Genomic DNA, 21,655 nt, shown 5'->3' on the forward strand with positions numbered 1-21,655 from the left:
TCACACATGTGCGCACCTGGGCATGACCAGTGTCTGCGCTCACATACATGTGTACCTGGACATGTGCCGGGGCCTGTGCTCACACATGTGCACCCAGACATGACCAGAGTCTGTGTTCACAGACATGTCCACACAGTCATGTTAGTGCCTATGTTCACACATGTGCACTCAGACACGTGCTGAGGCCTGTGCTCACATGTGTGCACTGGGGCGTGACCAAGCTCTGTGCTCACGTGTGTGGGTGCCCAGATACACGTTGGGACATGCGTGTGCACTGGGACATGACCAGGGACTGTGCTCACACACACGTGCACCCAGACACATGTTGGGGTGTGTGCTCACATGTATGTGCACCAAGACACATGTAGGGACCTGTGCTCACATGCATGGGTACCCAAATGTGACCAGGGTCTCTTCTCACACGCGTGTGCACCCAGACATGACCAGGGTCTGCGCTCACACGCGTGTGCACCCGGACACGTGCTTGGGTCTACACACACATGCGTGCCCACGCCCCACGCGCACCCCGTACCCATCCCCCTCCCGCCTTGCACACTCGTGTGTTACACACTCACCCTCCCGGCCCCGCCCCTTCCCGCGCGGGGGGCGTGTCCCGCCTCTGGGAGGCGTGTCCCTCCGCGGGGAGGGGCGTGTCCCGCGGGCGCCGCAGCCAATGGGGCCGCGCTTCCGCCGCGGGCGGGTATAAGGCGGGCGGGCGGCGGGGCGCGGGGACGCGGGTTCGAGTCCCGCTGCCTCTTCCGCGCCGCTCCGCGTCCCGGCCGCATGTGTGCGCGGATGGAGCCCCCGTTTTACCGCCCCGCGCCCTTCCCGGGGGGCTTCTGCCGGCCCGAGCCCGACTATGGGGCGCTCCCGGGGGCTCTGCCGCCGGGACCCCCACCTGAGCCCTTCCGCGGGCTCAAGCCGGCGCCCTGCCCTGACGGCGGCTTCTTCGGCGGCGGCGCCGGTACCGGCGGCTTCTTCTACCCCGGCCCCGGGGAGCGCGACGGTTTCACCGGGAGCTTCGCGCAGGCGCTGGACGAGCTGCACCAACCGGGGCCGCCCAACGTGGCTCTACCGGAGCCGCCGGGGCTGGCGATGGCAGCGGCCGCAGCGGGGGGGGGACCCTTCCCGGGGGTCCCCGGAACGGCACCGGAGGCGGAGGCGGCGGAACCGGGCCCGGACTCCCCGGAGCGGCTGCAGGCGGAGCGGCGGCGGCTGCGGAACCGGCTGGCGGCGAGCCGGTGCCGGAGGCGGAAGCTGGAGCGCATCGCCCGGTTGGAGCAGCGGGTCCGCGGGCTCCGCGCCCAGAACGCGGCGTTGGCGGCGACGGCGGCCGGGCTCCGCGCCCAGGTGCGGCGGCTGCGCGGTTCCGTGCGCGACCACGCCGGCTCCGGCTGCCCGCTGCCCCCCGGGGCCGCCCTCGGCTTCTAACGGCGCCCCGGCAGTGCGGGGCACGGGGGGGGGGGGAGCCCGGAGCGGCCCCGGGCTAGCTGCTGCCCCGGGGGGGGACGGCACCCCCGTGGACACGGAGATACAGGGCACTGCGATGGACTTACATGGGTCTGCGAGTAAGGAGCACAGCTTCGGGGGGCTCCCCCTGGGGACCCCCATGGACACTGCGACGGGGACCCCCATGGACATGGAGGTACAGGGCACCCCGATGGACTGTTCCACGGGACCGTGGATGAGGAGCATGGCTTTGGGGGACTCCCCCTGGGGACCCCTGTGGACACCCCGATGGGGACCCCCATGGACATGGAGGTACAGGGCACCCCGATGGACTGTTCCATGGGACCGTGGATGAGGAGCATGGCTTTTGGGGACTCCCCCTGGGGACCCCTGTGGACACCCCGATGGGGACCCCCATGGACATGGAGGTACAGGGCACCCCGATGGACTGTTACACGGGACTGTGGGTGAGGAGCATGGCTTTGGGGGGACCCCCGTGGATGCCCCCTGGGGACCCCTGTGGACACCACAGTAGGGACCCTGCTCACAGAGGTACAGGGCACCCCGATGCACTGTTACACGGGACCGTGAGTGAGGAGCACAGCTTCGGGGGGCTCCCTCTGGGGACCCCCATGGACATGGAAGTACGGAGCACCCTGATGGACTGTTACACAGGAACACGAGTGAGGAGCACGGCTTTGGGGGGACCCCTGTGGACATCCTGTCAGGGACTCCACGGAGCCGGACAGACAGGAACCCCTGTCATGGGTGGGGAGGTACGGAGGTGCTGGATGAGGCCCACCGGTTTGGGGGGCTGTCCATGGGGACCCCCGTGGACACCCCAAGAGCCCTTGCGGACACAGACCCTAATTGGCTCCAGCCACTGCTTCTCAGGGTGCTCAAAGGACACCCACCCCCCTCCCCCAACATGCACCTGGGGGAGCTGGGGACCCCCGATGGAGAACCCCAAAAGGACTTGTGGGGATGAGGGACCCCTGGAATGGGCCCTCCCCCCACCAGAATGGACCAGTCTGAAGGGACCTGCAGGACCAGGCACCCCCAGTTGGGGACCCCCAGGGCCTGCGGGAACAGGACCTGTGGGATGGACTGGGGACCCCTAAACTGGGCCTGGGTACCCCCCGTGGTGCCCCCCCCCCAGCTGGGCCTGGGGACCCCTTCAGGTCTGGGGAGACCTGCAGGGTCAGGCCCCCCCCCTCCCAAACTGGGGATTCACCCGGGAGGGCTCATTTTGTGGGGGGCTGAGCCCCTGTTCTGTGCACCCCAAAAGGGGGACATATTGGGGGGGGATTCCCCCCCTGTAACGTTTACAGGACACCCCTGGTGGGGAAACAGCCCCCGGGGGACCCCCCCAGTGCCCCTGTATCTGAGGGGGGGCGGTTTTGTTGTTGCTGTTTTATTTTTTTGTACGTTTGTATTTAATAATAATTGTAATAATTGGTCTAATGGTGCTGGTTTTTTGTCGGGGGGTGTCTCTTCCGGTGCGTGTGTTGTGTTACCCTCCCCCCCCCCCCCCCCCCCCCCCCCCCGCGCGTGTCTCACCTCGCCCCGTGGGGAAGGGGGGGGGGACCCTCCCCGCTTCTGAGGGCACCGACGTCAGCGGAAGGGGGCGGTGCCGGGGCTTTCCCCGCTGACGCAACCATGACCGTATATGGGCAGGCGGGGCCGTTCCGGGAAACACCCCCCCACCCCCACCCCCCCCTTTTCCCGCGCTGCCCGGCACCGCCCGCCCCGGGGCGGGACTTCCCGGACATGGCGGGGGGTGGGGTGGGGGGGTGTGTGGTTTTCCGGGACCCCCGCACCGACCCGAACTCCCCGACCTTCCCCCGTGGAAGGGGGCGGGGGGAAGAGGCTGTGATGTATATTCTTCCCCCCCCCCCTCCGCCGCCTACATCTCCCAGGGTGCCGCGCGCGGGACCCGCCCCCGCGATGGCGCTGGCGCGGCTGGAGCGGGACCCGGCGGGCGGGGGGCGGTTCGGTTCGGCCGTGCCCCCCCCGTGCCGCCGCCGGCCTTGCGCGCTCGGCGTGGACGAGGCGGGGCGGGGGCCGGTGCTGGGTGAGACGGGGGGGGGGGTGTGTGTGTATGGGGGGGGGGTCCTTCCTTCCCCCCCCCCCGCCTTGTTCTCACACACCCCCCCCCCCAGGTCCGATGGTTTATGGGATCTGCTACTGCCCCCTGGAGAAACTGGAGGAGCTGGAGGCGCTGGGAGTAGCAGGTGGGGCGGGGGGGGGGGCACCCGGGGCCGTGGGAGGGTCCTGCGGGGGGTGTAGGGACCCCCCCCCCCCCCCCCCCGGGGCGGAGGGGAAGTTTGGGAAGTCCCCAAACGAGTGGGTTTAGGACACGCGGGTGGGGTTGGGGGGTTCTTGGGGGGGAGGTGGTTAGGGTTAGGGAGGTGTGGGGGTCCCTTACCCTCCGGCCCCCCCCCCCCCCCCAGACTCGAAGACGCTTTCGGAGGGGGAGCGGGAGCGGCGCTTCGGGCTGCTGGAGGCGGCGAGCGACGTCCTGGGGTGGGCACTGCACGTGCTGCCCCCCCACCACATCTCTGCCTGCATGCAGCAGCGGTGAGACCCCCCAAAACCCCCCCAGGGTCCCCCCCCGACCACATCTCTGCCTGCATGCAGCAGCGGTGAGACGCACACTCCCCCTAACCCCCCCGCATGGCATCTCAAACCCCCTCAGGTCACCCCCAACCCCTGAGACACCCCCCAGGATCCCCCAACACGCGACCACATCTCTGCCTGCATGCAGCAGCGGTGAGACCCCCCAAAACACCCCCAGGGCCCCCCCCGACCACATCTCTGCCTGCATGCAGCAGCAGTGAGACACCCCCCCCCGTCCCAAAAGCCCCCAGGGTCCCATAGACCCCTCTGGGACCCCCCCCTTGGTCCCCCCAGTACCTTTGGGTGCTCCTGACCCTCCAGTTTAGGATGTTGTGGGGGGTGGCTCCCCATTTGGGGTGCTGGGGGGTGACACCCCCTCCTTCCCCCCCGACCCCCCCAGAGCCAAGTACAACCTGAACGAGCTGTCGCACGATACGGCCGTGGGCCTCATCCAGTTCGCGCTGGACTCTGGGGTGCAGGTGGCCGAGGTGGGTTGGGGGGGGCTGGGGGGCACGAGGGCAGCCCAGCTTGGGGGGGAGGGTGGGGAAACGGGGAGTGTCCTGGGCTGGGGTAAAGCCCACCTTCCTGCTCCCTCCGTGCCTCAGTTTCCCTCACGGGGATGAGCAGTTTGGGGGGCAGTTGGAGTTCAGGGCGGGGGCGGTTTGGGGGGTTTGAGGCAGTCTGTAAGTGCTTGAGGGTAATTTAGGGTGGGTTTGGGAGTTCTGGGGGGGGGGGGGGTCCAGGTTGGTTTTGGGGGGATTTATAGCTGATTTGAGGGGGGCTTTGGGCAGGGGGGGTTTCAGGGTACAGCAGAGGGTTTGGAGGAGCTGATGAGCCTTTGCAGGGATTTTGGGGTGCTGGGGGGGGTGATGTTCGGGATGGATCAGGGAGCCACGGATGGCTTTGGGGGGATCTGGGGATGATTTGTGGGGGAAACGGGGCTCCCCCCAGGTGTTTGTGGACACGGTGGGGCCAGCGGAGAAGTACGAGGCGAAGCTGCGGCAGCACTTCCCGGGGCTGGGGGTGACCGTGCGCCCCAAAGCCGACGCGCTCTTCCCCATCGTCAGCGCCGCCAGCATCTGTGCCAAGGTGGGCACTGACACCCCCCCCAAGACCTGACACCCCCCCCCAGAACACCCCCCTGAGACCCGACACCCCCCCAGAGCACTCTTCTCCCCCCAGCACTCCACATCTGACCCCTCACTCTGCTCCAGACCCAGCTGGACCCCAGGGCAGTGAATTTTTTTTGGGTGGGGGGGTGGCCCAGAACCCTCGCCAACCATTCTAGCACCCCCCAAAATCTCTCTGCCATCCCCCCCCCCCCAGGTTGCCCGTGACCGGGCCGTGAAGCACTGGAATTTTGTGGAGGACCTGGAGGACATTGATCGTGACTACGGGTCGGGGTACCCCAACGGTAGGAGTGGCGGGGGGGGGGGTGGTGGTGCAGGGGGGGCCTGGCCCCTGGGGGACCCCGGCATCTGACACCCCTCATGGCCTGGCCCCCCCCCCCCCCAGACCCCAAGACAAAGGAGTGGCTGCGGCGACACCTCGAGCCCGTTTTCGGGTTCCCCCAGTTCGTGCGCTTCAGCTGGGGGACAGCGCGGGAGCTGCTGCAGCGCGGGGGGGTCCCCGTTAAATGGTATGGGGGGGGCAGGGAGCTGGGGTGGGGGGGAAGGCATGGGGGCTGCTGTGGCTTAGTGGGGATCCCAGTGTGATGCTATTGGGGGGGGTCTGGGGCTGCTCTTGCAATGGGGGGGAGAAGGAAGGGTGGTCCCTGGGTAATTGGGGGGGGGGGGGGGGAAACAAGGAGGCCCTGTCTGTGACATGGGGGGGCTGGGGGGAGACGTGGGGGGGGTCCTGTTTGTGCAATGGGGGGACCAGGGTGAGGGAACGTTCCTGTGCAATGGCGGGGGGGGGGCACCAGGGGCCCATGCACTGGTGGGGGGGCACAGGGGTCCTGCCCTGTGAGGGGGGGGGATGCAGGACCCCACTCCAACTCTTGCCGCCCCCCAGGGCTGATGAGGACCCCGCGGAGGACCCCGCTGACACCCCCTCGCTGCTCTCCTACTTTGCCCGGGCACCCCCCAGGTGCCCCCCCAGGCGCCCCCCCCACCGCTTCTTCCAGGAGCGCAGCCTGCGGCCCCTGGACGAGCTGTGACCCCCCCCCTAAAGCGGGGACCCCCCCAATAAAGCAAGTGGTTGTTTTTTAAGAAAGAATGGCAAAAAGAACCCATATCTCCTTTTTTTTTTTTTCAAGGGGGTGGGGGGGCTGGTGCAGCAACAAACCCGTTTATTCTCCCTGTGGAGTTGTGGGGGGGTCATAGGGAAGGGGGGGATGGGGGCTGTCTGTAGCTTTTGGGGGATCTATGGGGTTTGGGGGGTGCACAGATCCCCTCGTGCTGGAGTCTGGGGGAGGTTGGGGGTCCCTGGCTTGGGAGGGGGGGTTGTGGCCCCCCCATGACTATGATCCCCCCCCCCGCCATGGGGGGGAAGGGAGCGCAGGCATCCCCCCTGTGTCCACACCCCCCCAAGTTAATCGGTCCTGGCTGGGTGCCTGCAGATCGCCGTGTCCTCAATCCTGGGGGATTAGGGGTCTAATACCGGGGGGGGCCGGGGGGTCACTGAGAGGCCCCTGGGCAGCCCCCCCCCCCCCCCCGACTCTTTTGGGCGTGTTTTTAAGGGGGGGGGAGTGAAGTGTTACGGTGCTGTGATGTCACTAATGAGGCGGGGAGGGGGGGGGATGACCGGGACACGACAGGTTTGCCGTGTTGCCCCAATATTAACCCGGTGGAGTCACACAGGCGGGGGGGGCCCCGGCACACACATCCCCCCCCCTCCCACACATCCCCCCCCTCCCACACATTCCCCCCCCCCCCCGTCAAATTCCCACACACACACACACGCGGGGGGATCCCGGCGGGAGAGCGAGGCCGGTTCAGCACCGCGGACAGCGCCGGCGGGGGGGCTGGGGGGTCCTGGCAGCTCAGGGGTTAACACCCCCCCCCCCCCCCCGGTACATTCCTCCCCCCCCCGGGACGGTGGGTCCCCCCCCGTCGGGGCGGGGCTGGGCGGGGCCGGGGGGCGGGGCGCTCCCGGGGGTCCCGCGCGGCCGAGGATGGCGGCGGGCGGCTGAGGGGGGGCTGCGGGCACCGGGGGCGCGGGGCGGGGGGGGGGGGGGCCGGGACCCCCCCGCACCGGCAGCGGGAGCGCCATGGATGACTCGGGCGTGATCCGCCGGCGGCGGCTGCAGGTACCGGGGCGGGGGGGGGGGTGTCGGTTCGGGGGGGTCTGTACCGGGCAGTGCGGACACGGGGGGTGGGAACGCAGCCCCGGTACCGGGAAGATCGGTCCGGGCGGGGTCGGCACCGGAGGGGGGTGGGGGGTGATGCAGGCCCGGTACCGGGGGGGCTGCAAGGCCGGGGGGGGGGGTGGATCACACATCGGGACAACGGGATTTGAAGGGTCTTCAGACATAGGGGGGGCCCCGAGGGGTGTGGGGGGGGATGGAGCCGGTGCCTGGGCCCCCCCCCCAAGCGATGCTGCGGGGTGTGGGGGGTCAGATCGGGGGGGGTCCGGCCGCCCCCCACCCTCGGCGCTGTTTTTGCAGAAGGAGCTGCCGCTGCCGCGGAAGAGCAGCAGGTGAGACCCCCCCACCCCACTTTTCCGCCCCCCCCCCCCCCCCTCCAGTGCCCCCCCATCGCCCCCCCATTGCACCCACAGCTCCGGCCCCGCCCCCGGCCCCGCCCCCGGCCCCGCCCCGCTGCAGCCGCCGCCGCCGCGTCCCCCCCCCCCCCCGCCCTGCCCAGGCGCCGCCGCCCCGGAGCCCCCGGCCCCCCCCGGGCTCTCGGACCCCCCGATGCCGATCCTGGTGGGCAGCAGCATGTTCCGCCGCACCAAGAGGTAACCGGGGCCTCGGTCTTCCTCCCCCCCCCCCCCCCCCCCCCCCCATCCTCATCCTCATCCTCGCTCTCCATCCCTTCTCCATCCTCATCCCCATCCTTCATCCACAGCATTCATCCCTCTCCATCACCATCCTGTTTCCCAGCCTTCATCCATTCTCCGCCCTCGTCCCCATCCTCATCCTCATCCCTCCTTCATCCTCCTTCTTCATCCCCGTTCTCGTTCATCCTCATCCTCACGATTCATCCCTTCTCCTCCAGCCTCCTCCCTCCTTCATCCCCGTCCTCCAGCCCTCAGCCTCGCTTCATCCTCCATCCCCGCTCCCACCCCCGAGCCCCATGAGCCCCCCCGATGGCCACTGCACCCCTCCCCCGGGCCCCCCCCTCCAATCCCACATTCCTGCCCCCCCTCCTGGGGGGGGGGTGGGGTGGGTTGTGGGTGCCCCCCCAGGCGCCTTTGGGTGTTGTGAGCGCATTCAGGTGCGAGGACACGGGGGGGGGGGGGGGGGCCGTGTGTGAGGGGGGTCCTGGCCCCCCCCCACGGCCCCCTGCCCCCCACCCCCCCCAGCTGCCGCACGAGCAACCGGAAGAGCCTGATCCTGACCAGCACCTCCCCCACCCTCCCCCGCCCCCACTCGCCACTGCCCGGACACATCGGTGAGACCCCCGGACCCCCCCGGTGTCCCCAAACCCTTCCCAAGGCCCTGAAACCCCCCTAAGTCCCCCCTAGAAACCCTCCGAGGGGCCCATAACCCACCCCACACACACACCCCAGGACCCCCACAAACTGCTGGGACTCCCCCAAGGGACCCATTGCCCCCCTCAGGCAAACCTGGGAACCCCTACAGGGACCCCCCAAGAGACCCCCCCATTGTCCCCCAGACCAAATAACCCTTCTGGCTTCCCCAATACCTACAGGGATGCCCAAAACACCTGGGGTCCCTCCTGGCCCCCCCCCCGCCCTTTTCCCTTGGGGTGGGTTGCATCCTCTTGGCCCTGCCCCCTCCAGTGGGGGTGGAGCCTGGCAGGGTGGGGGTGTCAGGGCAGGGTGCTGGTGACGTCACCCCCATGTGTCAGCCCCCCCCACCCCCCCGTGCCCCCCTACAGGCAGCAGCCCCCTGGACAGTCCCCGCAACTTCTCGCCCAGTAACCCGGCCCACTTCTCCTTCGCCTCTTCCCGCCGGTAAGGGGTCCCAGGTGTTGGGGCTGGGGGGAGTCCTGGGCGTCTGGGGGGGGGGGGGGAGGGCTCAGACTGCCACCTGCGTCCTGCCCCAGCTCAAGGACGTTGGTGGGGGTCTCCCGGATGCCTGGGTCCGCTGACACCCTCCACCCCCCCCCAGTGCTGACGGGCGCCGCTGGTCACTGGCCTCGTTGCCCTCCTCCGGTTATGGCACCAACACCCCCAGTTCCACCGTCTCGGTGAGTCGGGGGCCCCAGAGCCCCCCACCCCAAAGTCCAGGGGACCTGCTGGGGTGCCCTCCTCATGGTGGGAAGGTGGCTGATAGAGGGGTCACTGGGGGTCTGGGGGGTTGGCTAGGGGTCTGTGAGTGGGTCCCAGTATGGGTCTGGCTGTGGGGTTAGGTGTGGGTCGCACCGGTGAGGGGACTGGGGAGATGGGTGGCTGGTGGTCCCCTGTGGGGTGTCACGGAGAGGGGGGGGGCTGTGTGCAGTCAGGGGACCGTGATGGGGGTCAGCAGGTCCCCGTGGGTGGCCACAGGTCCTCATGGGGTGCCACGGGGGGTTCGGGGTGTGTGTGGGGGGGTGTCTGTGGGGCATGGCGGGGGTCGGAGGGGTGACGCGGGCGCGCAGTCCTCGTGCTCGTCGCAGGAGCGCCTGCACCAGCTGCCGGCGCAGCCGACGCCGGAGGAGCTGCGCTTCCTCTCCCGCCACTTCGGCAGCTCCGAGAGCCTGGCCGAGGAGGATGGGGGGGCCCGGGGGGGGCCAGCCCCACGCCCCCGATCCCGCAGCCTCAGGTGAGACCGAGGGGCTGGGGGGACCCGGGATTTGGGGACCCCATGGGGGAATTAGAGGGGGGGGGACCAGGGTTTTGGGGAGACCATGGGGGGAACTGTGGGGCTTGGGGACACTGCATGATTGGAGGGACCGTGGCGGGGGGGGGGGGGGCAGCAAGAGTGATGGGGACATTGTGGTCATGGGGCATCAAGGGGGTGGAATGGGGACACTGTGGGTCCCCGTGGGGACACCAGGGAGGGGTGCCAGGTGTCCTGCTGGTGCCAGAGGTGGGGATACTGGTGGGGGACGGACACACACACGACACAACGCACTGTGGGTCCCATGGGTGCCAGCTGTGCCCCCCCCCCAGCCCCGGGCGCTCGCCCTCGTCCCACGACAATGAGATCGTGATGATGAACCACGTCTACAAGGAGCGGTTCCCCAAGGTGGGTCTGGGAGGGGGGTGAGGTCTTGGGGGGGGTTGGGAGGGTGGAGGTTGGGGGGGGGGTTATGGAGCTCTAGGGGTTCTTGAGCAGCTGGTGGGCACTGGTGGAAAACGTAAGGGTGCTGGGGGCAGTCCTGGCAGAGTTATAGGGGCCTTGGGGGGTTATGAGATATCTATGGGGGATTGGGGGGGGCTCTGAGGTTCCTGGAGGGGAGGTTTGACAGCCCTGGGGGGTTTTGGGGTGGCTATGGGTCACTGGAGGTGGTTACGGGGTCTTGGAGGGCCCCGGGGGTGGTCTGTGAAGGTCTTGGGAGCCGTGGGGAGCCCGTCCATGGGTCCCGCAGGCGACGGCGCAGATGGAGGAGCGACTGGAGGAGTTCGTGAGGGGCTGCGGCCCCGGGGGGACCCCCCTGGCCGACGGCGCCCTCAGCTTCATCCAGCACCAGCTGGTCGAGCTGGCACGGGACTGCCTGGCCAAAGCCCGGCACGGGCTCATCACCGCCGGCTACTTCTACGAGCTGCAGGAGAACATGGAGCGGCTGCTGCAGGACGTGAGCCGTGGCGCCCAGCGGGACCCCACGGGGACCGGCAGGACCCACTGGGACCCGACGGGACCCCAGGGAACCAAAAAGGGCCCTCCAGGACCCGGCGGTGCCCAATGGCACCCAACGGAGCCCAAGGCAGAGCCAGTGGAGTCCCACACAGACCCACTGGCACCCAAGGGGGGGCCAAAGAGGCTCAGTGACACCCAACAGGGCCCCAAGGGGCTCAGCAGGACCAGTGGCACCCAACAGGACCCAATGGGGACACAACAGCACCCAAACTGGTCCCAATGGGGCCCAGTGGTACCCTCAGCACCTAATGGGGACCCACTAGGTTCCAACAGGAACACTTAGCACCCAAGGGGACCCCACAGGACCCCCAGTGGGGCCCAATGAGACCCAAGGGGATGCCCAAGGGCACATGGGAAACCCAGGACCCCGTGGGACCCCCCAGGACCCCATGGGACTTCCCCAGCATCCCCAGGTCCCCTGGGACCCCCTGACCCCTCCGTGTCCCCCCAGGCCTACGAGCGCTCAGAGTCAGAGGAGGTGGCCTTCATCACCCAGCTGGTGAAGAAACTCCTCATCATCATCTCCCGCCCCGCCCGGCTGCTCGAGTGCCTGGTGAGTCCCGTGGGGACCCCCCACACACACACCTCATCCCCAGGGGACCCAGGTGTCCAAGCCCTGTGACAGCCCCCCCAGCATCCCACCCCCCCCATCCCATTTTGCACCATCCCAACTGTCCAATCAGACTAAGCCCTTCCAGTCACCCTGACAACACCCTGGCCAATCCCTGTGCGCGGCCAATGGGGAGGCAGGGCTGATGTTGCCATGGTGACAGCCGTGTTGCCGGGGCAGCGCCATGGAGATGGCGCATCCCGGGGACCACCGAGACAAAGGCGGGAGGGGCACGGGGGGGCACACGCGTGTGCACTCCCCTGTGACTGTTGGTGCACGCAAGCACATGCGTGCTCACCTGTGTGCTCTGGCACGCGTGTGTGCGTTGGCACAGACACAGAGACAATTGTGCACACACATGCTTGGGCTCAAACATGCACATGCACACGTGTCCCGGTGTGCACACACCCACACACGTGCTCACACGCTCTTGGACATGTGCAGACCCACGTACACACGCACACCAGCACATGCCCCTGCTGTCTGCTGGTGTGTTGCACTGTGCTGGTGCATGTCCCTGTGTGCGCACACGTGACAATGCGTGTCCCCCCGTGCACACGCGTGCCGGGGCGTGTCGGTGCAGGAGTTCGACCCGGCGGAGTTCTACCAGCTGCTGGCAGCGGCGGAGGGCCAGGCCCGCGAGGGGCTGCTGAAGGCCGACATCCCCCGCTACATCATCGGGCAGCTGGGGCTGGCGCGGGACCCCTTCCCTGGTACATGCGTGTGCGAGCGGCCACAGGGCAGACACGGGCTTTGCACGCGCCTGTGGGGGCATAAACACACGCACGGGGGCATGCGCGCGTGTGTGGGGGAGCGTGCACACGCGGGGCTTTGGATGGGAGGGCACGCGCACGGGGCGCGCGTGGGATCTGCGTGCTGGGCCGGGCTGCACACGTGTGTGGGAGCGTGCACACGCGTGGCTCAGCTTGCCCGCTGGGAGCGCGCACAGGGGCATGCTTGAGGGGTGCACGCGTGGGGTGTTGCGTGCCGGGAGGGCGCGTGTGGGACACCCCGTGTCCCTGCAGACGTGGTGCATCTGGAGGAGCCTGACAGCGGTGGGAGCAACACGCCGGAGCCTGAGGAGGGGACTGAGGTGGGTGCTGGGGGTTCCCTGTGTGTCCCTCCCTGCGTCCCCTGCCGTGTCCCGTGTCACCCCGTGTCCCCCCCCCAGGGCCGCAGCACCGTCCCCAGGGCCAAGAAGCCACCGGGCGAAGGCGACTTTGAGACCATCAAACTCATCAGCAACGGCGCCTATGGGTGAGCGGCCCCGGATGCCGGGGACACTGGGGAGGGGCCCCCCGGGTGTCCCGGAGATTTTGGGGGTGTCCCCAGCACGGTGTGACGGGCGGCTGTGCCGGCAGGGCGGTGTACCTGGTGCGGCACACGGCCACGCGCCAGCGCTTCGCCATGAAGAAGATCAACAAGCAGAACCTGCTGCTGCGCAACCAGGTGGAGCAGGCGTTCGTGGAGCGCGACATCCTCACCTTCGCCGAGAACCCCTTCGTCGTCAGCATGTTCTGCTCCTTCCAGACCCGCCGCCACCTCTGCATGGTCATGGAATACGTCGAAGGTGGGTGCGGGGCCGAAGGGAGCCGCCATATGGGGCTGAGCGTCGTGATAGAGGGCTGCGTGTTGTGATACGGGGCTGGAGCATCCTGCTGCGGCGCTGGGCGGTGCGGCGAGGGGCTGGGCATTGCGAGGCAAGGTTGTGCGTCCCGATATGGGGCCAGGCATCGCAACACGGAGCTGGGCTTCGTGATACGGGGCCGAGGAGCGCAACGCGGGGTGGTTTGCGTCATGACAGGGTGCTTTATGCCGCGATGGGGCATTTTTACGTCCCGACACAGCACTTTACGTCTGGGCGGGTGCTTCGGGTCCCACTGGGATGGGCTGGGTGGTGGCGGGTGATGCCGTGATGCTCACTGCTGTGTCCCTCCCCATGTCCCCTCTATGCCCTCCCATGTCCCCCCCCCCCAATGTCCCCCCCCGTCCCAGGCGGGGACTGTGCGACGCTGCTGAAGCACATCGGGGCTCTGCCGCTGGAGCTGGCCCGGCTCTACTTTGCCGAGACCGTCCTGGCCCTCGAGTACCTGCACAACTACGGCATCGTCCACCGCGACCTCAAGCCTGACAAGTACGTTCGACACCGGGGTCCCCTGGGGCGGGGAGGGGGACAGGTCCAGGGGAGGGGCTGGGGGGATGGAGGACACCAGGGTCCCCACCGGGCGCCTGGGTCCCCGCAGCCTGCTGATCACGTCACTGGGCCACGTGAAGCTGACGGACTTTGGGCTCTCCAAGATGGGGCTGATGAGCCTCACCACCAACCTCTATGAGGGCCACATGGAGAAAGACGCCCGTGAGTTCCGCGACAAGCAGGTGGGTGTGGCCGGGCGTGGCCACTGGGGCGTGGCCACTGGGACATGGTGGGGCGTGGCTGGTCGCTGACCCCGCCTGCAGGTGTGCGGCACCCCCGAGTACATCGCGCCCGAGGTGATCCTGCGGCAGGGCTACGGGAAGCCGGTGGACTGGTGGGCGATGGGCATCGTCCTCTACGAGTTCCTGGTGGGCTGCGTCCCTTTCTTCGGGGACACCCCCGAGGAGCTCTTCGGGCAGGTCATCTCCGGTACGGGCAGGGGCACGTGGTGGGGAACACGGGGCAGGTCATCTTGGGTACGGGGACAGGGACACGGAGGTGGGACGCGGAGGGACAGGGCAGGTCATCTTGGGTATGGGGAGGGACATGGAGGGACACGGGGCAGGAGTGGGGTCATGGGAAGGACACGGGGACATGAGGCCACAGCAGGTCATCTCAGATATGGGGACACAAGGAGGACATGGGGACACAGCAGGTCATCTCAAGCGTGGGGACAAAGAGGGCACAGCAGGACATCTCAACTATGGGGACACGAGGGGGACGTGGGGACACAGCAGTTCATCTCAACTATGGGGACGCGAGGGGGACGTGGGGACACAGCAGGTCATCTCAACTATGGGGACACAAGGAGGACATGGGGACACAGCAGGTCATCTCAAGCGTGGGGACAAAGAGGGCACAGCAGGTCATCTCAACTATGGGGACACGAGGGGGACATGGGGACACAGCAGGTCATCTCAACTATGGGGACGCGAGGGGGATGTGGGGACACAGGGGGATGGAGTAGGTCATCTTGGGTACATGGGGATGGGGACATGGGGACAGGGCAGGTCATCCCTGGTACAGGAATGGGCAGAGGGACACGGGGACATGATGGGGCTGGTAGACACGACCCCGTGCTCATATGTCGTCCCCCCCCGTCCCTATCCCGTGTCAGATGAGATCCTATGGCCAGAGGGGGACGAGGCGCTGCCCCCCGACGCCCAGCACCTCATCTCCTGCCTCCTGCAGCCCGATCCCCTGCGGCGCCTCGGGGCTGGTGAGACCCCCCCCCGACTCTGATCCCCCCACCTCCCCGGGCTGCTGCTCCCGCTGACCCCGTCCCCTTCCCCCTCCCCACAGGGGGGGCTCAGGAGGTGAAGGCTCACGGTTTCTTCGCGGCGCTTGACTGGACGGGGCTGCTGCGGCAGAAAGCCGAGTTTGTGCCGCACCTGGAGTCTGAGGAGGACACCAGCTACTTCGACAGTGAGGGACCCCCCGGCCCCCGCACCCCTCGGAACACCTCAGGACACCACTACGACCCCAATCCTGGGACCCTCTGGGGTCACCCCATGACCCCTCCCAGGGGATACCCTCTTGTTACCCCATGTTGCCCCTCCAGGACTTTCAACCAGGGGCAACTCCCCCCCACCCAGGGGACCTTCTAGCCCCCTCCTACTCATGGGACCCCCCAAGGTTCCCCCCATGGGCCCTCTCCACTCCCCCCCCGCCATGGGCTCCCTCTATGGGTTCCTCACCCCTGGGCCCCCTGGAGTCACCCTACAGGACCCCCACCCCATATCCCCCTTCTCACCCCCAACCTCCCCCCCAGCACGCTCAGACCGGTACCCCCACGTCACCTCCTACGAGGACGAGGACACGACAGAGGACGAGCCCGTGGAGATCCGGCAGTTCTCATCCTGCTCCCCTCGCTTTAGCAAGGTGGGGGCACGGGGGGGGCGGGGGGACACACACACACAGGGAGGTACAGAGGGGTGGGGACACACAGGGGTGGGGTGGGGAGGACGGAGGTACGTGGGGATGCACAGGATGCGTGCAGCGCGGGCGCCCCGTGCCCATGCGAGCCCTCGTGCGATCCCATGTGTGTGCAACAACCCCCCCCCCCCCCCGCCCCCCGTGCAAAGCGGGGTGCGAGGCGGTGCCGGCGCGCAGGTGTACAGCAGCCTGGAGCAGCTCTCGCAGCAGCAGGAGCCGAAGGTGCCCAAGGGGCGTCCGCGGGACGAGGGGAGACGCGACGGCTTCGCCCGCGACCGCAGCTGGCGCACGGCCTCGCCCGAGCTGTGAGCACCCGCGCTGGGGTCCCCGGGGGGGGTGGGGGGTCACTTGGGTCCCTGGGGGGCAATGGGTCACACCTGCGTCCTTTGGGGTCTGCCCCGATCCCTGGGTTCCCCCAGAGTGGGGGGATGTGGGGGGGTTGTAGTGGTCAGACACCCGCCCCCCCGCCAAATGTCTGGGTCCCCACAGGAAGCGTCCGCCGGCAGCCGAGGGGGCCCCCCCTGAGGGCGAGGGGAGCCCCCCGCCCGGCGCCCGGCGTCGCTTCTCAGCGCTGCTGGAGCCGGGGCGCCCCGGGGCCACCCCCGAGGAGCGGCCACCCCCCCGCAATGGGGCTGCCCCCCGCGACGGACCCACGGATGGACCCAGCGAGGAGCCAGGTCAGTCCTGGCCGCCAGAGTCCCTGCTGGGGGGGGGTGGGGTGGATGTGGGTGTGTGGAGGGTCCTGGGTGCCTGGGTCCCTTTTGGGGGGACCCAGATAGAGCTGGGTCCCCACCAGCAGTTCCCCCCAGGGGAGCGAGCACCACGGGCTGGGGACCTGCCCCCCCCCCGGGCTGAGCTGGGGCTACGGCGGCCGCGGCACCCGGGGGTGGCCCCCGAAGCGGGGGGTGACAAGCGCAGTCCCCGCGGTCCTGGAAAGGTCACCAAGTCAGCGTCGGCCACTGCCCTCTCTGTCATCATCCCCAGCGGTGGGTGTCACCCCTGGGACCCCAACACCCCCTGTGGACACCCCCCCCCCCCCCCAATTTGTTGGGTCCCCTGGACACCTGGGTCCCCACGGGTGGTGTGTGTCCCCTGGGTGCCCATGTCCCCGGGGGGGGGGGGGGGAGGTGACAGGGGTCCCCTGGTTGCCTCCTGAGTCCCAAGGGTGGTGTGGGGCGTCTGGTGTGCCCATGTCCCTCGGGGGGGGAGGGGGGTGAGTGACAGGGGTCCACTGGACACCTGGGTCCTAAGGGTGGGGGGTGTCCCCGTGGGGTGGTGGGTGGGGGTGCCCGTGGATGCTTGGGTCCCCATGGGGGGTGAGGGGGCTCCCCTGGGTGCCTGGGGGGGGGGGCGGGAACCCCACATCCTTGTGGGTGGGGGCAGCGAGTGCCCCGGACACGGGTGTCCGTGGGTTCGGTGCCAGCGGGGGGGCGCAGGGGAGGCGCCCGGCTCCTCGCCCCTGGGCAGCCCCATGTCCCCACGGTCGTTGTCCTCGGACCCCTCCTCGCGGGACTCGTCCCCGGGGCGGGAGCTGGCCCCGGCGGTGGCAGCCCCCCGCTCCCCCATCGCCATCCCCCGCCCCGGCAAGAAGTTCGGCTTCACCCTGCGCGCCATCCGCGTCTACCTCGGGGACAGCGACGTCTACAGCGTCCACCACGTCGTCTGGGTCAGGGGGCTGGGGGGGGACATTGGGGGTGTGGGAGGGGGGGACATGGGGACACGTGGGAGGAAGTGAGCGGCGCCTGCCAGGTTGTGGGGGTCACTGAGGGACAAGGAGATGCAAGGGAAGGTGGTGGGATGGGGATGTGGGGGGGGGGACACTGGGGGGACAGGGGGGATGTGGGGATGGGGACGCGCACAGAGCCCACCATGTTGTCAGGGTTGGTGGGGATGGAGGGACGTCGGGGTCATTGGGGGGGACTTTGAGGGGATGGGGGGGACATTGAGGGGACATTGGGGCAACACGGGGGGGGGACATTGAGGGGACATTGGGGGGGACATTGAGGGAATGTGAGGACATCGAGGGACATTGGGGGTGTCATTAAGGGGACGGGGGGGACATTGAGGGACATTGGGGGGGTCATTGAGGGAACATGGAGACATTGAGGGATATTGGGGGGGTCATTGAGGGGATGGGGGGACATTGAGGGGACGTCGGGGGACATTGAGGGACGTTGAGGGGACATTGGGGAGTCATTGAGGGAGACATAAAGGGGACATGGGGGGGGCATTGATGGAGATATTAGGGGGAACATTGGGGGGGACACTGAGGGACACTGAGGGGACATAGAGGGGACATTGAGGGGATGAGGGGGCTGTCTGGGCCAGGGAACACGGAGGGGGACATGATGTGGGGGCATTGTGGCCCCAGTGCATTGTGGGTAATGGTGCCTTGGGGGGTACAGCATGTGGAGGAGGGGGGCCCAGCGCAGGAGGCGGGGCTCTGCGCCGGTGACCTCATCACCCACGTCAATGGGGAGCCCGTCCATGGGCTGGTGCACACTGAGGTCGTCGAGCTCATCCTCAAGGTCAGGGGTCATGCGGGGTCATGGGAGGGTTACGGGGGGGTCACAGGGATGTGGATGTCACGCAGTCAACAGGGCACAGGGCTGAGAGGTTGTGGTGGGGTCACGGCGGGGTCACGGGGTTGCCAGGAGGTCGTGGTGGGGTCATTGGGGAGGTCATGGCGGGGTCACGGGGTTGCCAGGAGGTCACAGTGGGGTCATGGTGGAGTCACAGGGTTGCGAGGAGGTCATGGTGGGGTCATTGGGGAGGTCATGGCAGGGTCATTGGGTTGCCAGGAGGTCATATTGGGGTCATTGGGGGGGTCATGGGGTTGCCAAGAGGTCACAGTGGGGTCATGGCCTGGTCGTGCCCCCTGGTAGGGTCATGGTGGGGTCCAGGATCACGGTGGGGAGGTGGGTACTGTTGGGGCGGTGGGCAGGGTGTTGGGGCGTGGCGGGGCGTGGTGGTGACCTGCTGTGCCCCAGAGCGGGACGAAGGTGCTGGTGACCACAACGCCGCTGGAGAACACGTCCATCCGCCTGGGCCCCGCGCGGCGCCGCAGCGCCCGGGCCAAGATGGCGCGGAGGAACCGCCGGGGTGGCACCGGGGGCGGCCACGAGAGGTGAGAGCTGGGGGGAGCTGGGGGGGAACTGGGGGGAGCTGGGGGGGAACTGGGGGGGAACTGGGGGGAGCTGGGGGGAGATGGGGGGGAACTGGGGGGGAGCTGGGGGGAGCTGGGGGGGAGCTGGGGGGGAACTGGGGGGAGCTGGGGGGAGCTGGGGGGAACTGGGGGGGAACTGGGGGGGAGCTGGGGGGAGCTGGGGGGGAACTGGGGGGAGCTGGAGGGAGCTGGGGGGGGAACTGGGGGGAGCGGGGGGGGAACTGGGGGGAGCTGGGGGGAGCTGGGGGGCGGGGCCCGGCCGCCGCCGTGACAGTCCTCCCGTCCGGCAGGCGGCGCAGCGCGCTCTTCCGGCACCTGGCCCGACAGGCGTCGCTGCTGCACACGAGCCGCTCGCTGACGTCACTGAGCCGGTCGCTCTCCTCCTCCGACAGCCTGCCCGCCTCCCCCACCCACGCGCGCGCCCGGGACCCCGCCCTCCCGCCGCGCGCCGCCGAGGCGGGTACGCGCTGCCATGGCAACGGGGCGAGGGGGCGGGTTTGGAGGCGGGGCCAATGGGATGGGGCGTGGTCATAGGAACGAGGCGGGGCGTTGGGAACGGGCGCGGGGCCATGGGAATGGGGCGGGGTGAGCGGCGGGATCGGGCGGGGATGGGCGGGGCCGTATGAAGGGAAGCGGGGACCATAGGGGCGGGGTTGGGGCAACGGCAGTGGGCGGGGCCATGGTAACGGGGCGGGGCTACGACAGCGGCGAGGGACCGCGGAGGGACCGGGGTTGGGGAGCGGGTGGCGGGACGGACGGACGGACGGGATGGAGGGACGGATGGGCGGGCGGACGCGGGGCTGCGGCGGGCGCTCCGCAGCCCCCGAGCGCGGCCGGCGCCGGTCCCGCAGCCGCCTCTGACCCGCGGCCGGCGCAGGGGCCTCCCCGCCCAGCAGCTCCCCGGGCTCCAGCGCGCCGCCCTCGCCGGCGCCGGCCGGGCCCCACCTGCGGCCCAGCTCGCTGCAGGGCCTGTCCCCGAAGCTGCAGCGGCAGTACCGGGCGGCGCGCTGCAAGTCTGCCGGCAGCATCCCCCTCTCGCCGCTGGCCCACACGCCCTCGCCGCCCGCCGCCTCGCCGCCCGCCTTCCCCGCCAAGCTGCACCCCAAGGCCGCCGAGTCGCCCCGCCTGGCCCGCCGGGGCCCCCCCGAGAAGGCGGCGGCGGCGGCGCCCCGCAAGCACGGCCTGGAGCCCGCCCGCAAGGACTTCCCGGCCGAGCCGCCGCTGCAGAGCCTGGCCGAGTGGGACGGGGAGAGCCCGGCCGAGGGGCCGCCGCCGCCCCCCCCCGCGGCCCCCGCCCGCCGCCTGGGCCGCCAGGAGCTGCCGCTGCTGCTGGGGGGCCCCGTTCCAGCCGCCGCCGCCGAGGCCGCCCCCCCTGGGGGCGAGGAGCCGGAGCGGGGGGCGCGGGGCCCTCCCAAGGCGCTCAGCCCGGTGCAGGAGCACGAGCAGGCACGGCGGGGGGGTGCCCCGGGGGGGCCCCCGGTGCCCATCGTGGTGGTGGGGCCAAGCGCGGCCACCGGGGATGGGGACGGGGCGCTGGGGCCCCCCCGGAGCGCCGGGCCCCCCCCCCGGCGCTGAGATCCCCCCCCCCCCGCCGCCCCCCTCCTCCTCCCGCGGCTGTAAATAGGGGGGGACCCCCAGGCATGCGGGGCCCCCGCCCGCCTTGGCCAGGGACATGGCTCGCAGCCCCCCCGGCCAATCCCCGCATATGCGAAGGGTTAATACTGTGACACCCCGGCCTCCGGTGTGATGTCATCGGCCTGGCAGCCCCCCCCCACCCCCGACCTGGGGTGTCACTTCCCCCCCCCAGTTTCCTGTTTGCCCCTGGTTGTTGCCCCACTGATGTCACAGGGGTGATGTCACAGCTGAGGCGGGAGGGGTGAGAGCACAGCTCTGGTGTCACTCGGGGAGGGGGCACAGTGACATCACAGTGGCCATTCAGGAGCGAGAGTGATGTCACAGCTGGTGCTGGTGGAGTGGTGATGTCACGGCTGTGGCAATGGTGTGGGATTGATGATGTCACAGTTACGATGTCATGGCGTGGGAGCAGTGATGTCATGGTTATGATGTAACAGGGGTGCTGCTGGCACAGCCCTGATGTAACCGAAGGAACGGGAATGATGATGTTGCAGCTATAGCGTAATTGAATGGTGATGTCACAGCTGTGGTGGCGGTGGGGTGGGGGCAGTGACTGGTGTCGGGTGGTGATGTCACCGCCGTGGGGCTGATGCATCCCAGGTGCACAGTGATGTCACACAACGGCAGTGGGCATCACACTGCAAGGGCCAGCCGAGCAGGTGATATCATCAACCCCCCTGTGACATCATCACACTCCCTGCTCCCGCCCCCGCCCCCCCCCCCCCCCCCCCCCCCCGTTCTCGCTATGCAAACGCCCCGCCCCCTGGACAGGGGGTGCCGGGGGGGGCCCCGGGGACCAATAAAGCCTGTACAGCACCGACCCCCCGACCTGTGCCTCCGTGGGGACCTGGGGGGTGGGGTGGGGGCGACACACGTCATCGCGCCGCGACCGCAGACCTGGGGAACTCTGAACCGCCCCCCCCCCCCCGTTTCCCCTCGGCCCCGGCTCTGTCCGGACGGTCGTCTGGGGGTCTCGCAGCCCTCCCCCCGCCCCCCCCTCGCTCCCGGGCAATCAGGGGTTAATCTGACACCGCCCCCCGCCCCTCCCCCGTGACGTCACGGCCGAGGGCCCCTCTGGGCCCGTTGGCCGCCGCCGAGCTTGCACGGTGCGGGACGGCGGGGGGGGGCTGGGGGTGT

At 69.3% G+C, this 21,655-nt stretch overlaps 2 protein-coding genes across 6 annotated transcripts; both read left to right on the forward strand.

The window, feature by feature from the left end:
- Positions 1-3,230: 3,230 nt before the first annotated feature.
- Positions 3,231-6,294, forward strand: RNASEH2A (ribonuclease H2 subunit A). 2 transcript variants are annotated; one of them, XM_042793469.1, is made up of 8 exons: positions 3,239-3,523; positions 3,612-3,683; positions 3,903-4,029; positions 4,469-4,556; positions 5,020-5,157; positions 5,395-5,482; positions 5,584-5,707; positions 6,082-6,294. In XM_042793469.1, the coding sequence occupies exons 1-8, from the start codon at positions 3,325-3,327 to the stop codon at positions 6,224-6,226; spliced, it is 981 nt and encodes a 326-aa protein (XP_042649403.1). In that variant the 5' UTR covers positions 3,239-3,324; the 3' UTR covers positions 6,227-6,294. The 2 variants fall into 2 exon arrangements, with proteins under 2 accessions (XP_042649404.1, XP_042649403.1); XM_042793470.1 differs by lacking the exon at positions 5,584-5,707 and having other exon boundaries at positions 3,231-3,523.
- An 872-nt stretch (positions 6,295-7,166) lies between these two features.
- MAST1 (microtubule associated serine/threonine kinase 1) lies at positions 7,167-21,338 on the forward strand. Of its 4 annotated transcripts, XM_042793445.1 has the most exons (28): positions 7,167-7,318; positions 7,676-7,707; positions 8,536-8,624; positions 9,075-9,150; positions 9,308-9,386; positions 9,777-9,940; positions 10,291-10,366; positions 10,710-10,916; positions 11,430-11,531; positions 12,172-12,301; positions 12,614-12,681; positions 12,760-12,845; positions 12,950-13,037; positions 13,119-13,158; positions 13,584-13,722; positions 13,832-13,964; positions 14,046-14,211; positions 14,900-15,001; positions 15,085-15,207; positions 15,554-15,663; positions 15,895-16,022; positions 16,207-16,394; positions 16,527-16,703; positions 17,154-17,383; positions 18,123-18,245; positions 18,708-18,844; positions 19,174-19,343; positions 19,761-21,338. In XM_042793445.1, the coding sequence occupies exons 1-28, from the start codon at positions 7,280-7,282 to the stop codon at positions 20,456-20,458; spliced, it is 3,900 nt and encodes a 1,299-aa protein (XP_042649379.1). In that variant the 5' UTR covers positions 7,167-7,279; the 3' UTR covers positions 20,459-21,338. The 4 variants fall into 4 exon arrangements, with proteins under 4 accessions (XP_042649379.1, XP_042649376.1, XP_042649377.1 ...); XM_042793442.1 differs by having other exon boundaries at positions 12,950-13,158; XM_042793443.1 differs by having other exon boundaries at positions 9,795-9,940; positions 12,950-13,158.
- The last annotated feature ends 317 nt before the right edge of the window (positions 21,339-21,655 follow it).

Source organism: Tyto alba, unplaced genomic scaffold (assembly GCF_018691265.1).
Source record: "Tyto alba isolate M040663 unplaced genomic scaffold, T.alba_DEE_v4.0 Super-Scaffold_2, whole genome shotgun sequence".
Classification (NCBI taxonomy): domain Eukaryota; kingdom Metazoa; phylum Chordata; class Aves; order Strigiformes; family Tytonidae; genus Tyto; species Tyto alba.

Excerpts from the sequence above, each read along its gene's own strand:
- RNASEH2A (XM_042793469.1), top strand. The coding sequence starts at position 3,325 with ATGTATATTCTTCCCCCCCCCCCTCCGCCGCCTACATCTCCCAGGGTG. Across the intron at positions 3,684-3,902 it reads GGAGGCGCTGGGAGTAGCAG|ACTCGAAGACGCTTTCGGAG; the intron begins GTGGGGCGGGGG and ends CCCCCCCCCCAG. Across the intron at positions 4,557-5,019 it reads CTGGGGTGCAGGTGGCCGAG|GTGTTTGTGGACACGGTGGG; the intron begins GTGGGTTGGGGG and ends GGCTCCCCCCAG.
- MAST1 (XM_042793442.1), top strand. The coding sequence starts at position 7,280 with ATGGATGACTCGGGCGTGATCCGCCGGCGGCGGCTGCAG. Across the intron at positions 15,002-15,084 it reads CCTGCGGCGCCTCGGGGCTG|GGGGGGCTCAGGAGGTGAAG; the intron begins GTGAGACCCCCC and ends CCCTCCCCACAG. Across the intron at positions 17,384-18,122 it reads GCGTCCACCACGTCGTCTGG|CATGTGGAGGAGGGGGGCCC; the intron begins GTCAGGGGGCTG and ends TGGGGGGTACAG.